Source organism: Diachasma alloeum, unplaced genomic scaffold (genome assembly GCF_001412515.2).
Source record: "Diachasma alloeum isolate Michigan unplaced genomic scaffold, Dall2.0 Dall_scaffold_01221, whole genome shotgun sequence".
Taxonomy (NCBI): domain Eukaryota; kingdom Metazoa; phylum Arthropoda; class Insecta; order Hymenoptera; family Braconidae; genus Diachasma; species Diachasma alloeum.
In genome coordinates, this window is record NW_021681330.1 from 131,249 (window position 1) to 143,960 (window position 12,712).

Here is a 12,712-nt window from a genome sequence, read left to right on the forward strand (position 1 = left end):
CACTAACTTTTTTCCTTACCAATCCATTTTTTGATTTCACGAAAAAATGAATGGAAACTGCGAATTTCAGTTCTCAATTTGTCCCTGAATATTCACGTCTAGATTGAAAATTCCAGTGAACTAGTAAGTAAATTTTCGGTCTCCAGCTGTTCAAAAATTTGAAATTTCCTTGAATCCCCAGTGAAATCTGAAAATCACCAGTCAACTGTCGCCGAAATTTCCCTATTTTCCTAACAGTGCAATCCCAATCCCTCAATCATCGGAAACGTGTATTAATCTTTTTCATAATCGCATTGTAACATGGATGAGATGAAGTCATGATCGCTAAGGCGTATTAAATTGTTTTCGTAGCATTTTACACTCCTCTACCTACGTTTTCATCCTCTTCGAAGTACTAAAAAATGATGACGACATTGCTGAGTTAAGTACTCCATATCCCCACCCGATTATTACAATAATTTTTTTCATTTTTACGTTTTAATAAAAGTCACAGTACGACACAGGATAATTATATAATCCATATTGTTTTACAAGCATAAAAAAAGTTGCTGTTGAAACGTGACTACAGCACGGTTAAAACGACCCGTAACAACCAATACTCGTATATTATTTATACGTAAATGAGCGGCTCCACTTAATGGTGGTTTATGGTGTGCTCTTTTGAATCACGTGACGATGATGTGTGGCGCTGAAAATAGGACGGTGATTGTAGCAATAATGGTGAACAGAGTAAAAATGATTAGGCACATCCTGTCTATCACCATTGCCGCAAATTTCCAGTCGTTGGTTATCTTCGTATTTTCATCATTAGCTTTCAGCTGATCCGTGATTATCTGTTTTTTTCCAACATAACAGGGAGACAATGTCTCAGTGAAAACTGTTGTGAAATATACTTCAACCCAGTGGGAGTAATTTTTGGTTAAATAAATTAGCAGAACAATTTTAGTAAAGAATATGGTAAGAATTCATCAGTCTCACTTCAGAGTGAATGCTGAGATATTCTGATGATTTTTGACACATCGTTTTCTAAAATATATCCACTTGTGTATATCACAGCTGTCTATTTCACCAGAAACTACTGCCCTTCCTCCCGCGCCCCGCCGGCTGCGGTGCTCATGGTATTAAAAAAGAGGTCAATGAGGGTTTTTTCTCTTTTGTTTTGGTAGAGTTTAATCCGGGCGTGTGGATGGGAAAAAAATCTAGTTTGGACATGAGTCGAAAAGGAATAATCCTTCCCAAACACTCGCATATGAGATGGAGCGTATAGGGTGGAGTTGAGTCAGCTGTGGAAGATACTCCGGTAAGCTTCACGCTTTCTCTCTTTTTCACTCTAGTCGACTTCGCGGAAATATTTTCTACCACACACATTGGCATTGGCCATATTTGCTGACTTTGCGGATTGAAAGGGGGGGGGGGGGGGGTGGAAAGTTCGAGGGTTCTTTATTCTTCGATGTGACGGATTATTAATATCGGTTACAGGTGCTTTTCTGCAGGTTTCGGGAGAGGTTTCCTTATTCATTTAATATTTTTTATGTTATACAATTGTTTTTGATAACTATTGGGGAAATCTCTCGAATGAGCAAATTTTTAGTCTTGTATGTCATCTTTTGAATATATCACGTATATATTTGTAAAATATTATTTGTTTTTTCATATGATGTAGAAGAAGAATCAAATGAATAAGAGGATATGAGATTCATTTTCCTATTCAGAAAGAAAAATAGTTTCTAGTTTCTATTCTGAGGAGATTTCCTTGGAAATTACACTTTTTTGTCTAATTTCAAAAAAAAATCTCCTCGGAATAGAAACCAGAATATTAATTTCTCGAAAAGTAGAAGAATTTTTACATAATTGACGTTACTCAATCATTAAGGAGAGGAGGAGGCATATAAAAGCGTAAAACAAGGAAAACGTTGCCAACACCAAAGAGATGAATGAATAACAATAATAAAATAATATTCTTTCAATACATTATTGTCTGTCAGACATTCTGTATTAAAAGAAGCGCACTAAAGCTGAAGAAAGAATTCTCTAATACACTGAGAGAAAAGCGACAAAGTTCTCAAACAAGTCTTACTTGTGCCAAGAGAATAGTTTTTTGAAAATTATCAAAAAATAATTTTTTGCGCCAAACATACAGAGAGTGCGCCGGAAAAATAGATTTAGTAGTTAAAAAAAAATTGCATTCTCTGCATACGCAAGAAATGTCATTTCCAGCACTACTCCTTCGTTATTCGAAACTCCCATACGTATTTTGCTCCCGAAAAATCTTTGTTTTATGCGAAACAAGGGATAGTAGTTTTTCGTTTCGGCTGTCTAATAACCACAGACAAGAAATGAACCCTTAAATGAAACAATAATAATGATATGATAGCAATCTTGTAACTTAGGAATAAAATATTTGTTGATAAATTTTCCTCTGTATATTTTCATCCTGAAAAGGCACCGTCTGGTGTGAATTATCCGCCCCTTGAGCCAAATATTTCGTTGCTGTCGAAAGCAGAACAATTATTCATGTTTGAGACTTTCAAATTCGAACGAAATAAATTCTTTTTTGGCAGTTTTCAACTAGCGATTTTGTTGGCCCAAACAAGACTTGTTTGGCAACGTGTTTGTTTTTCTCTCAGTGTAGAATCGGCCAAAAACTAGTTTTCTATCGAATTCATTACGTTTTTCTGCGAATGAGAATGCCATACTTTACCTTGATTTCCTTCAAAATAAGAACGAGCTCGTAACGTGCACAAAAACATGCGCTCTGTAGTATCGTTTCAACCTGGGGCGTCGTACCATCCTGTGGATGCTGATGATGATGCGGCGTATGGCTCAATTGATGCGCTGGATACGATGAATGTGGTAAAGGCGTTGCGTGTTGATGATGCGGCGTTGGTGCCGGTGTATGACTGTGATGATGATGTGGTGTTGTGTGTATGTGACTGTGACCATGCCCCGACAGAGCATGATGATGAGGCCCCGGTGTACTGTAAACATTGTTTAACAGGTTGTTGTGGGATGCCAGGGCATTATCCTCAAGGTCCAATACATTCGCCAACAATGATTTGCTGCTTCTCTGGGGGAGCTCGAGATCACCGTATCCTTTGTTGGCACCTGTGGGTTATATTCATTTTTACGTTCAAACGAAAAAGGATTCGCTTTATCACAGCCGCATGAAATATGAGACTTTAGCAGCTAAATGTTTTGACAATAAAATCTCATGAAATGTTGAGTTTCATGGTGAAATGCTTTTAATGCTGTTCATACAGGGAAAATAAGTAATGGTTGAAATGAAGCACATGTGAACTCATAACTTTACACACCGTTGAACATCAAACTGCTCGTTATAAACATGAAGTACATAAAGGAGTTGAGAGTGTGCTAAAAATAGGAAAAAAACTTGGGTTTGAGATTGAGACGTTTTGTCCTCTTTTGGGAGTTTTTTGTGACCCTCGGTTTAGACCGGGTTTAGTGGCTCAAATTAATATGTTAAGACATTCAATAACTATTGAATAGTCTTCGAGTGCCTTGGGCTGAAGCAGAGAAAATGTTTTAAATTTTTTTACTTGTATTTGAGGGCATTATGAAAATGTCTATCAAACGTCTTGTTTTCGGACGAACAAAATTTTTATGAAGCTGGTGAGTTATTTCTACGTTCCGTTCTGTAAAATTTCTTAATCGTTGGGGAAAAATTACGGAACGATTGGTCCCCACTGCGATGAGTCATCAGACGAGTGGACTCACACTTTTTATTGAATTTTACTTCGCTCGCAGATTACGTTTCGAAACGGAATTTCTACGTTTTGTCTGGTGATTTTAATTGAATTTTTCTTTTCGTGTGAGGGAAATTATTTGTAACTTAGGGGTATCGTCAACGCGATGAAACACTAGTTTTCACAGAAATAACTTGCCTGTTACTGGTGAGGGCTTTTGCGACTTTTGAGCGTCTTTTTCCTCCTTGTCGCAAGGCCTCGACATTCTCAGAACACAGGGTAACCAGCCGAGAAATAGTACTTTCACCTGGGTGCAAGATTAACACATCATTAAGTGCGTGTTATCAACGGGGGCAATAGCTATTGGGGATTATCAATTACCCATTCAGACATTTCGTGAGTATCTGAGTTACGATGATGATAGTTCAGGATGAGAATTGTGCTGACCACGCTACTGGCGACCATGAACATTATACAATTGAAGTATGTACCTGTGAATCAGTTAAATAGAAACGACTTAGTCAGACATTTGCGCATGGGGCAGAATGCTGGAGAAATCTACGAGATTTATCATGTTCATGTTTTTCCACATTTCCATTTTTAGAATAACTACTTATAAACTACTATTTTCGTTGGGAATGAGTCCATTCATATGTTTATTTTAGATGGAAAGAAAGTAAAATTATTCTTTACTGTGGGAACATAGCAGATCTTAATGTGAGAAATAGAATGCAGAACCATATCTGCCACACTCGAAAATTTACTATTTAACAGTCATTTTGAGAACAAATAATACGGCTGACAAAATTAAAATGCGATAGAGTCTGTCGGAAAAATTACTATTGAATATAGTGAAAATTGAGAGTCAGTACAGTAGAAAACGGTAGCATAAAAGTTGAATTTCCAATTGACACGAGTAAAATTTAGATGGATAAACATGAATTTTTATTTTGTCGGTTAAAAAAATATTTTCTGCCCCTTTCAAAATGAATATTCGCAGGACGAGGGAGAGGGGGATTTTTTGAATAACCGAAGTGAAGAACCATATTTAATCTTCTTTATCATCCTTTACAATTATTATCAATAATTTTGCTCTACGTGTATTCATTCTGAAAAAGAGGTGGGAGGAGAGGAAGGATTGAATTTTTTAGAATTATTCAATCCGCCACCCGCGCCATTGCGTGGTCGACAGAGGGAGGAGACTCCAAGAATTGAAAACAATCGACGTTCTCGTTGTCCGCTGGAATTTTTACTAGTCAACATAGTAATTTCTGCAATTTCCTCGAGTAAAATGTAGGAGAGTTTAAACTAAAGTTTTAAATCGTAAGAAAAAATTACAATTTAACATAGTAAAAATTCATACGATTTGAGTAATTTCTCGTCGTTCAATAATAAAAATTGGTAAAAAATAAAGCGTTTTCAACACTTCTGGAAAATATTTTTTCGTTCGTGCATTTTATGCTGTTTTGTGCGTTAAAAATTACCACGTTAAATCGTAAAAAATGATTTTCACATCGCAAACGTTCGGTTAAAACGAATCAAATTTTATGTTGACTCTGTGAATATTGAGCAGTCGTTTACGTTCACCGGGACAATTTTTGACGGAATCCAGGGTAAATTTTTCTACAATTTCCTCACTTGTTCAGTAATTTTTCGTCGTGTTTTTTTTTAGTAATTTCTCGTCGTTCAATAGTAAAAATTGGTAAAAAAATAAAACGTTTTGAACACTTTTGAAAACAATTTTTTCATCCGTGCATTTCATACTGCTGTAAAAAATGAATTTCCCATCTCAAACGTTCGCTTAAAATAAATCAAATTTCAAAGTTTTCCGATATAGTCCTCGATTACTACATTCACATAAAACTTTTCAATTTTATGCTCTCTCCGTATAATGAGCATAAATTGTTTCCATAAAATCAACAGTTCATTTGCCCGAAACGAAGAATTGTTACATTTCAATAAAGTCCAATGTTAATAAAATCGTCATTCAACTCCCAGAAATGTTTGTCTACATCCAAAAACTATTCATTTGTTGTGACTAAAAGCGCAAATAAACTATATTCCATCCAAATAAATCGTTCCCCTTGGTCCATTTAAGTTTGAACTCAATCGACAAATCGTTTGATCAATCAGACGTAACAGCGACCTTTAGTGATTGCCATTTAATTATTCCAATCATCGAGCAGACAACAATTTATATCGCACTGTGACTGAATAACCCCAAGACTCACCTAATAACGGCACAGCATCGGACGTTGCTGGCATTGTCTCAGCAACCATGTTCAAGAACACTGTGAGGGACAGGAGAATCGTTACCCCTGCAAAGGATATCCATTATTCCAGTAATTACAACGTTACAGATAAGTAACACTAATACAAGAGGTTGAGGGCAGGAGCAGCAACGATAATCGTTGGCTGTAGTGGGCACATGGAGCTTGAACCGACGCTTGGCAAACGTGACACTCGAAATAAATGTCCAGATGAAGAAAATGGGGATTTGACCGCGAGTTGAATTGAACCATTCCATCGGTGATTGGCACTGTTCTCTCGTTCGAATTTCATTCTCCTGGTTTTTTTTGCGCGTTTCTATTGCCCTCTGTATTTGAGGAAACACGGAGGGAGGCTGGTAATTGTGAATTGGATTGTTTGATTGCATGGCTATTGGACGAGGGCGACCAGAATAACCACAGACTAAACAATGCAGAGGAACTATTTTGAGATATAAATGAACTCACCCAGGGACAATTTTTCACCAGAGTCTGGTGGCAGAGTGAAACCAAGGACAGCCATACTGGCAATTAGTACGCATGGTACTATTAAATTGAAGAAGTAGTAGAGTGTTCGTCTTCTTATTATTACGACGAATGTTATGTCAATGTAGGGCTCTGGACAGCAGTTGTAGTATATGACGTTCCTTTTACCAGGTACTCCTGTGGATAAATGATTTTTTAAATTACATTTTATACTCGAAGGGGGGATGAATGTTCAATTCGAGGATGATTATTGCGTATTTGCCCGGGCTGTACCAAGCGCTCTCAAGTGTAATATAAGGGTCAGACACTGAGTGTGAGAATATAAGGGTCAAAAAGTGGAGGTTAAAAAATGAGGGTCAGAATCTTAGGGTTAGAAAAAATGGTCAGAATATTAGGATAAAAAAATTAGGGTCAAAAGATAAAAGTAAAAAAAGTTGGTGTCAGGCAATGAGGGTCATATAAGGGCTAAAAACGGTGATCAAGCATAATATATGACTTATATTTAGACCCTCGTTGCCTGACACCCACTTTTTTTTACTTTTATATTCTGACCCTAATGTTTTGACCCTAATATTCTGACCCTCATTTTTTAACCTCCACTTTTTGACCCTTATATTCTGACACTTAGTGCCTGACCCTTATATTACACTTGAGAGGGCTTGCTACCACCCGGCCTGATACAAAGAATAATCTTCGAATTGAAATACTCATCCTCCAATTGAGTAGAAAATATACTTGAACACTGATAGAGTGATTCATTTATTTCAAACCAGATTCGTTAACTATTAATAAATGAACATTTGGTGAGACCAAATAGACCCTCGTCTCCAACCAAATCCATTCGTTAACAATAATTACTCGTTTCTATCAGTCAATCAAGTATATTTTATTCAATTCTATTGAAAGTTTTCGGACTGAAATAAAAATGAAAGTCAATTTGCAACTATATAGACGATTTTTGGTCATTTTCCGTACACAATTCAGTCGGGATTCTGACCCTGATGTTTTGACCCTAATATTCTGACCCTCATTTTTTAACCTCCACTTTTTGACCCTTATATTCTGACACTTAGTGCCTGACCCTTATATTACACTTGAGAGGGCTTGCTACGACCCGGCCTGATACAAAAGAATTATCTTCGAATTGAAATACTCATCCTCCAATTGAGTAGAAAATATACTTGAACACTGATAGAGTGATTCATTTATTTCAAACCAGATTCGTCAACTATTAATAAATGAACATTTGGTGAGACCAAATAGACCCTCGTCTCCAACCAAATCCATTCGTTAACAATAATTACTCGTTTCTATCAGTCAATCAAGTATATTTTATTCAATTCTATTGAAAGTTTTCGGACTGAAATAAAAATGAAAGTCAATTTGCAACTATATAGACGATTTTTGGTCTTTTCCCGTACACAATTCAGCCGGGATCAGTAAACGGTCATAAAACCGGTCTTTTACGTCCGACCCGACTGAAAGGGAACATGGCGGTCATGCCATTAATTTCTCCCACATCTCTGGGAGAAATTAATGATTAAATACGGCCCAGTTTATCTCTCCCCCTGTTCATCTCCTAATTTTTTTCTATAGTGACCACAAATTGACGTAAATGAAGAATAAATATTCTTCTGTTGATTCGAAAAATGATGGCCGTATTGTTACAAACAATTGATTGACACAACTCATAAAAGAAGAATGGAAACAAGTTCAAAACTCAAATAAAACGCAACTGAATGATCGTTTGTTTGTCAGCTGTGTAACAATAAGATGTTACTTCATCTTCGAATCACGTCTCGCGCGTTTGCTGCCGGGTCGACCGCGTACGTGAAGATTATCAGACTCGTTCGAGGTCAATCCACGAGCGAATCTGCAGTGAAGCAAGTATTCAGTGGTGGTACATGGGGAGAGTTTCAGAAAGGGAAAAAAGAAGGATAAAGCCTGTATATCCGTATATCCGGGAAATAAAAGAGTAATCGAGGAATTGAGACGAGAATCATGACCGGAGGATTCTCCGCATGGAAATCGGGAGCTCCTCGGGTTCCTCAAGTCTTCTTCGGTTTTTTTATGAATGTATGGAGACATCGATGATGGTGTTACGTGGTTGAGTGAAGGTTGTACTTACCCAACAAATCCCATTCGCCATTGGTGATGAAACTGCTTATGTCTCCGCCCGTCTCGTCCTGCAGTTGGAGATCCAGCTGTAAAGAGGAAAAATAGGATAGATTCAATAGAAAAAGTGGAAACAACGTCTTTATGGAGATATTCGAAATTTCGGGCACTCTGTTAAAAAATTTTGTCTGAATTTTCCGTGCTGAATTTCGGAAATTTTTATCGTGTTCCTATCCCACTGAAATTTCCGGAAATCTTGTCTTTGAAAAGTCAGAATTTCGTGGAAAAATCACACAGAACTGCCAATTTCCGGTCCATTTTTCCCTGGAAATGAATAGAAAATCAGAAAATTCTGGAAAATATATTCTTGAATTTTCAGGACAGTGACACTGAATCAGATTTAGGGGGAAACAAATCATGAAATTTCAGATTTCACTGGTAATGCAATGATGCAATGATGATTTCACTGAAAATGGCCCTTAAAATTCTGGAATTTTAATAAATTTCCGGTTGCACTTTAATGTGTTCAATTGAGACGTCTTGAAGACCTTCATTTTCACTTTGTATGACATAATCTATATTTTATCACGAAGTCCCCCCGCTAACGGAAACCCAAATACGCAACAGAGAAAAAAACAGAAAAGACAAATCACTTTGTACATTTTGTCAAATTGAAAAAAAAAATCACAACAAAATCTTGCCGTTTTATTTAAAAAATCTACTGAATTTCTATTGAAATTCTGTAAGTCTATTGAAGTTCTGTGTTCATGTCTATTGAAGATTATGCAACTTTACCATGTCATATTTTCAAAGAACGATTCTAACCAACAATTGAAAAAAAAAACACTATTTTTCCTTCGTTTCACTTCATCCGTTATTCAAATAATTTTTTGAATCGATAATTTTTTATGATTTGATAATTTTTGGCGCGGAAGCCTCCACCAACGAAAATTTCGACCAGTCACATAATACCTTTATTGCCGTGTGACACAAAATATTTTATGTCATTTTGTGTCATGGAGCGATGCGAGACATAACTTGCATTGTCCAATTTTTTGGATCATAATGCATAAATATAACACAATATAAAACAAAATGCAAAAACTTAATTTTAACGATTACAAAGCTTCCACTCGGAATCAGAAAATAGGAAAGTGGAAAGAGCCAGAGCCGAACAATTCGAGAAACGTACATTGCAGTTGGAATCAAATACTCGTGATGCCGGCAAGACTCTCGGTTGGATAATCCAAAGGAAATAAATCTGATGCTCCGGGTACACGCTGAACTGACTCACAAACGAAATGAATCTGGATAAAGGGAATTCCATTGAGCGTAGCGATTGAAACCCTCCGTATCCCATCCAAAATCCCCGAGACTCGGATTCTTCGAGGAGGAATGATGGGCGCGGAGGGTGGGAATGGAACGATGTAATTGCCTTTATAATCGATTATTAACCTGCCAATCGATGTCTCGGGTCTTCAGTCTTTACGAGCGATGTATCACCCTATCAAGGACGCGGTGGGAATGTGCTAAAGCTCCTGCCAGGGCTTTTTATTCGTCCGTCAAGATTCGGAGAGGGTTGCAAATCACAACGAGCGATGCGACACTGGAATTTTCATATTAACCTATCGGATGTTGGGGCGGAGAGACGAGAAGTGATCGCCCGGTGTAAAGTAGGTCGGGGTTGGATACGTGGAATAAAACATGAATTCGGTCAATTTTTTTTCGGGGTGATTGCAGATGCATGGAGGAATGGTTTAAAAAAACATCTGTCTAGACGGCTGGAATGAAAATTTCAGGGTGTCAATTGGTAATCGCGGCTGGGGGTACTTGGAAAAGTCAATTTTCGTGGGGTTGAGGATAAGTTGAAGTGTAAACAATAAGTAGGGGAGACCGGGGCACAATGAGACCCCTCAGTTTTTTTGTTTTCAATGAGACAAATGAGTCCAGTGTTTTTTTTTTCAATGTAACGCGTGTTATTTTAATATTTTCATGATATTATTATTCATTTAGAAAAATGAAAAATATGATGGAGATTATAAATGCGTTATGTTGCAAAATTTAATTTATTTTTTAATAATCAATGTGGACGATTTTCTTTGGCACGAAATTACGCGCTTTTAATATAGAAATGTTATTTTGAAGTGCAATGTATAATTTTATCTTTATAGCAACTTAAACAGGACAAAAGATTATTTCAATTGATAATTAATGCAGTTACTTCAAGCTTCAAATGACAAAATGATAAGAAAAATAATTGAGTGACCGGTCGTGTCAGAGGTTGACACATTTCGTCCTTTTATTAAATTATTCCAATATTTTTTGGCTGTAAATTTCCGATACACTTTAAGGGAATTTTTATCACATTTGAGTTCCACTAAAATTTCGAGAAATTTCGTCGTTGAAAATGCAAAATCTCATGGAAAAATTAATGAAAACTGCAAATGTAAGTTTAATTATTCCCTGAAACTTGCCAGAAATCAGGAAATTTTCAGTGGATATATTCTTAAATTTTCAATTCATTGGAAATTCAGCGTAATTTAACACTGAATATTCATTTTTTCGTAGAAAATTCTAATAAGTTGAGGAATTCTTGTCTCAGTGTTGCTTAAAAATTTAGAATTTTCTGTGTAATCTGAAATTTTATAATTTTTTCCCCCTAGATCGCATTCAATATTTATCATCTGAAAATTACTAGTCGGCTGTCTATGAAATTTTAAGGACAAGGGTCGATTGATCATAAACCGAGTGGAATAATTAAGTCTCTCCCGATTGACCTCACGAGGATTAAACTTCGTCATGGTCATACTTTTCGAGGATGAAACCTCGCAAGTATTATACCTGGTAAGAGTTGTGTCTCGCGAGGGTAGAACGCCGCAAGGATCCAATGTCGCAAAGATTATGCCTCGCCAAGTTTATGCTTCGCATGAACTCGAATCTTTGAACTCCGAATGCATCAAATTCTCTATACAATTATTTTCTTAAACAATAGTTTCTCGTCTGACGAAGGCATCCCGTACATTCGGGTTATCCAGACACATAAATTATTTATCACAAAAATTTGACACTCACACTAATCTTCGCCCGGAATTTTTATTTAGGTCTTTCCAATTTTTCAAGATTTTTTTAGATTTTAATCTTTTTCTAAACTCGAATAGCTGGTTTTCTCATAAGACTCTGTGTTATTTCGGCATTTATTAATTAATCATTATCAATAATATTAGATTAAGAATTGAGCGCTAATTTAAACAGAATAATTCTATTCTTATTAAGGATGTATTACACCCTTTTCGCCAAAATTCACGTTTTTTGAATTTTTCTGGCAAACTGTTGTCCGGACTGATGTGAAAAAATATACCGTTTTTGCATTTTATCATTACTTAATAATTCACGCAATTTCATGGTCGTGCAATCATTTTCCTGCGTTTTTTCTAAAACTTCGAAAATTCACAAAACTTTAGAAAAAATGCAGGAAAATGATTGCACAACCATGAAAATTCGTCAGTCAGTCAATAATGATAAAACGCAAAAACGGTATATTATTTCGCGTCAATCACATCAACAATTTGCCAGAAAAATTCGAAAAATGCGAATTTTGACCGAAAGAATTTTCGAATTCTTTTTTTTTTTTTTTTTTTCTTCAATTTCCGTTTAGATTTTGGTCAGATTGTAATCTTTGAAATCTGAGTTATATTTACATTACTTTACGTCTACTAACAATGGGGAATTTCATTAGTAACTGTAGAACAATCAATCATTTGTGGAAAATATTAAATTTTACAGGGGTCTCATTTTGCCCCGGTCTCCCCTACACCCGGAAAAATTATGCTTTTGAATCAAATCAAAATTTTCATTCGAAATGTTTTTACATATTTCAAGAAAAAGTATTTAATTGCATTGAACAAAAAATTTATTCACTTCAAACCACGTTACAATTGGAAAGTTACTCAGGTAACAGTAAATTAATATTATATACAGATGGTCGAATGTAAACAGGAAAAAAAGATTCGAAGATCAATATTCCAGTGAGAAAACTGCTCTTTCATCGTGCATTGGAACTCTAAAGTGAATTTTAAGTTCACATTTCACTCCGGGAAATTCTTAATAAATAAAAACTTGGAATTTCTTTCGCCGATTCAT

General features: G+C 36.1%; 1 protein-coding gene across 1 annotated transcript in view; it reads right to left on the minus strand.

Moving 5' to 3' along the window:
* Positions 1 to 588: 588 nt before the first annotated feature.
* Positions 589 to 12,712, minus strand: part of LOC107046154 (neuronal acetylcholine receptor subunit alpha-7) — a gene marked incomplete at its 5' end in the record, with an annotated part of 99,850 nt that continues 87,726 nt past the window's right edge. Inside the window, 7 exons of the mRNA XM_015268677.1 lie at positions 589 to 833; positions 2,702 to 3,105; positions 3,903 to 4,011; positions 4,086 to 4,195; positions 5,936 to 6,022; positions 6,440 to 6,634; positions 8,586 to 8,661. Of these exons, the coding sequence (XP_015124163.1) occupies positions 666 to 833; positions 2,702 to 3,105; positions 3,903 to 4,011; positions 4,086 to 4,195; positions 5,936 to 6,022; positions 6,440 to 6,634; positions 8,586 to 8,661 (1,149 nt within the window). The remainder of the gene's footprint in view (positions 834 to 2,701; positions 3,106 to 3,902; positions 4,012 to 4,085; positions 4,196 to 5,935; positions 6,023 to 6,439; positions 6,635 to 8,585; positions 8,662 to 12,712) is intronic.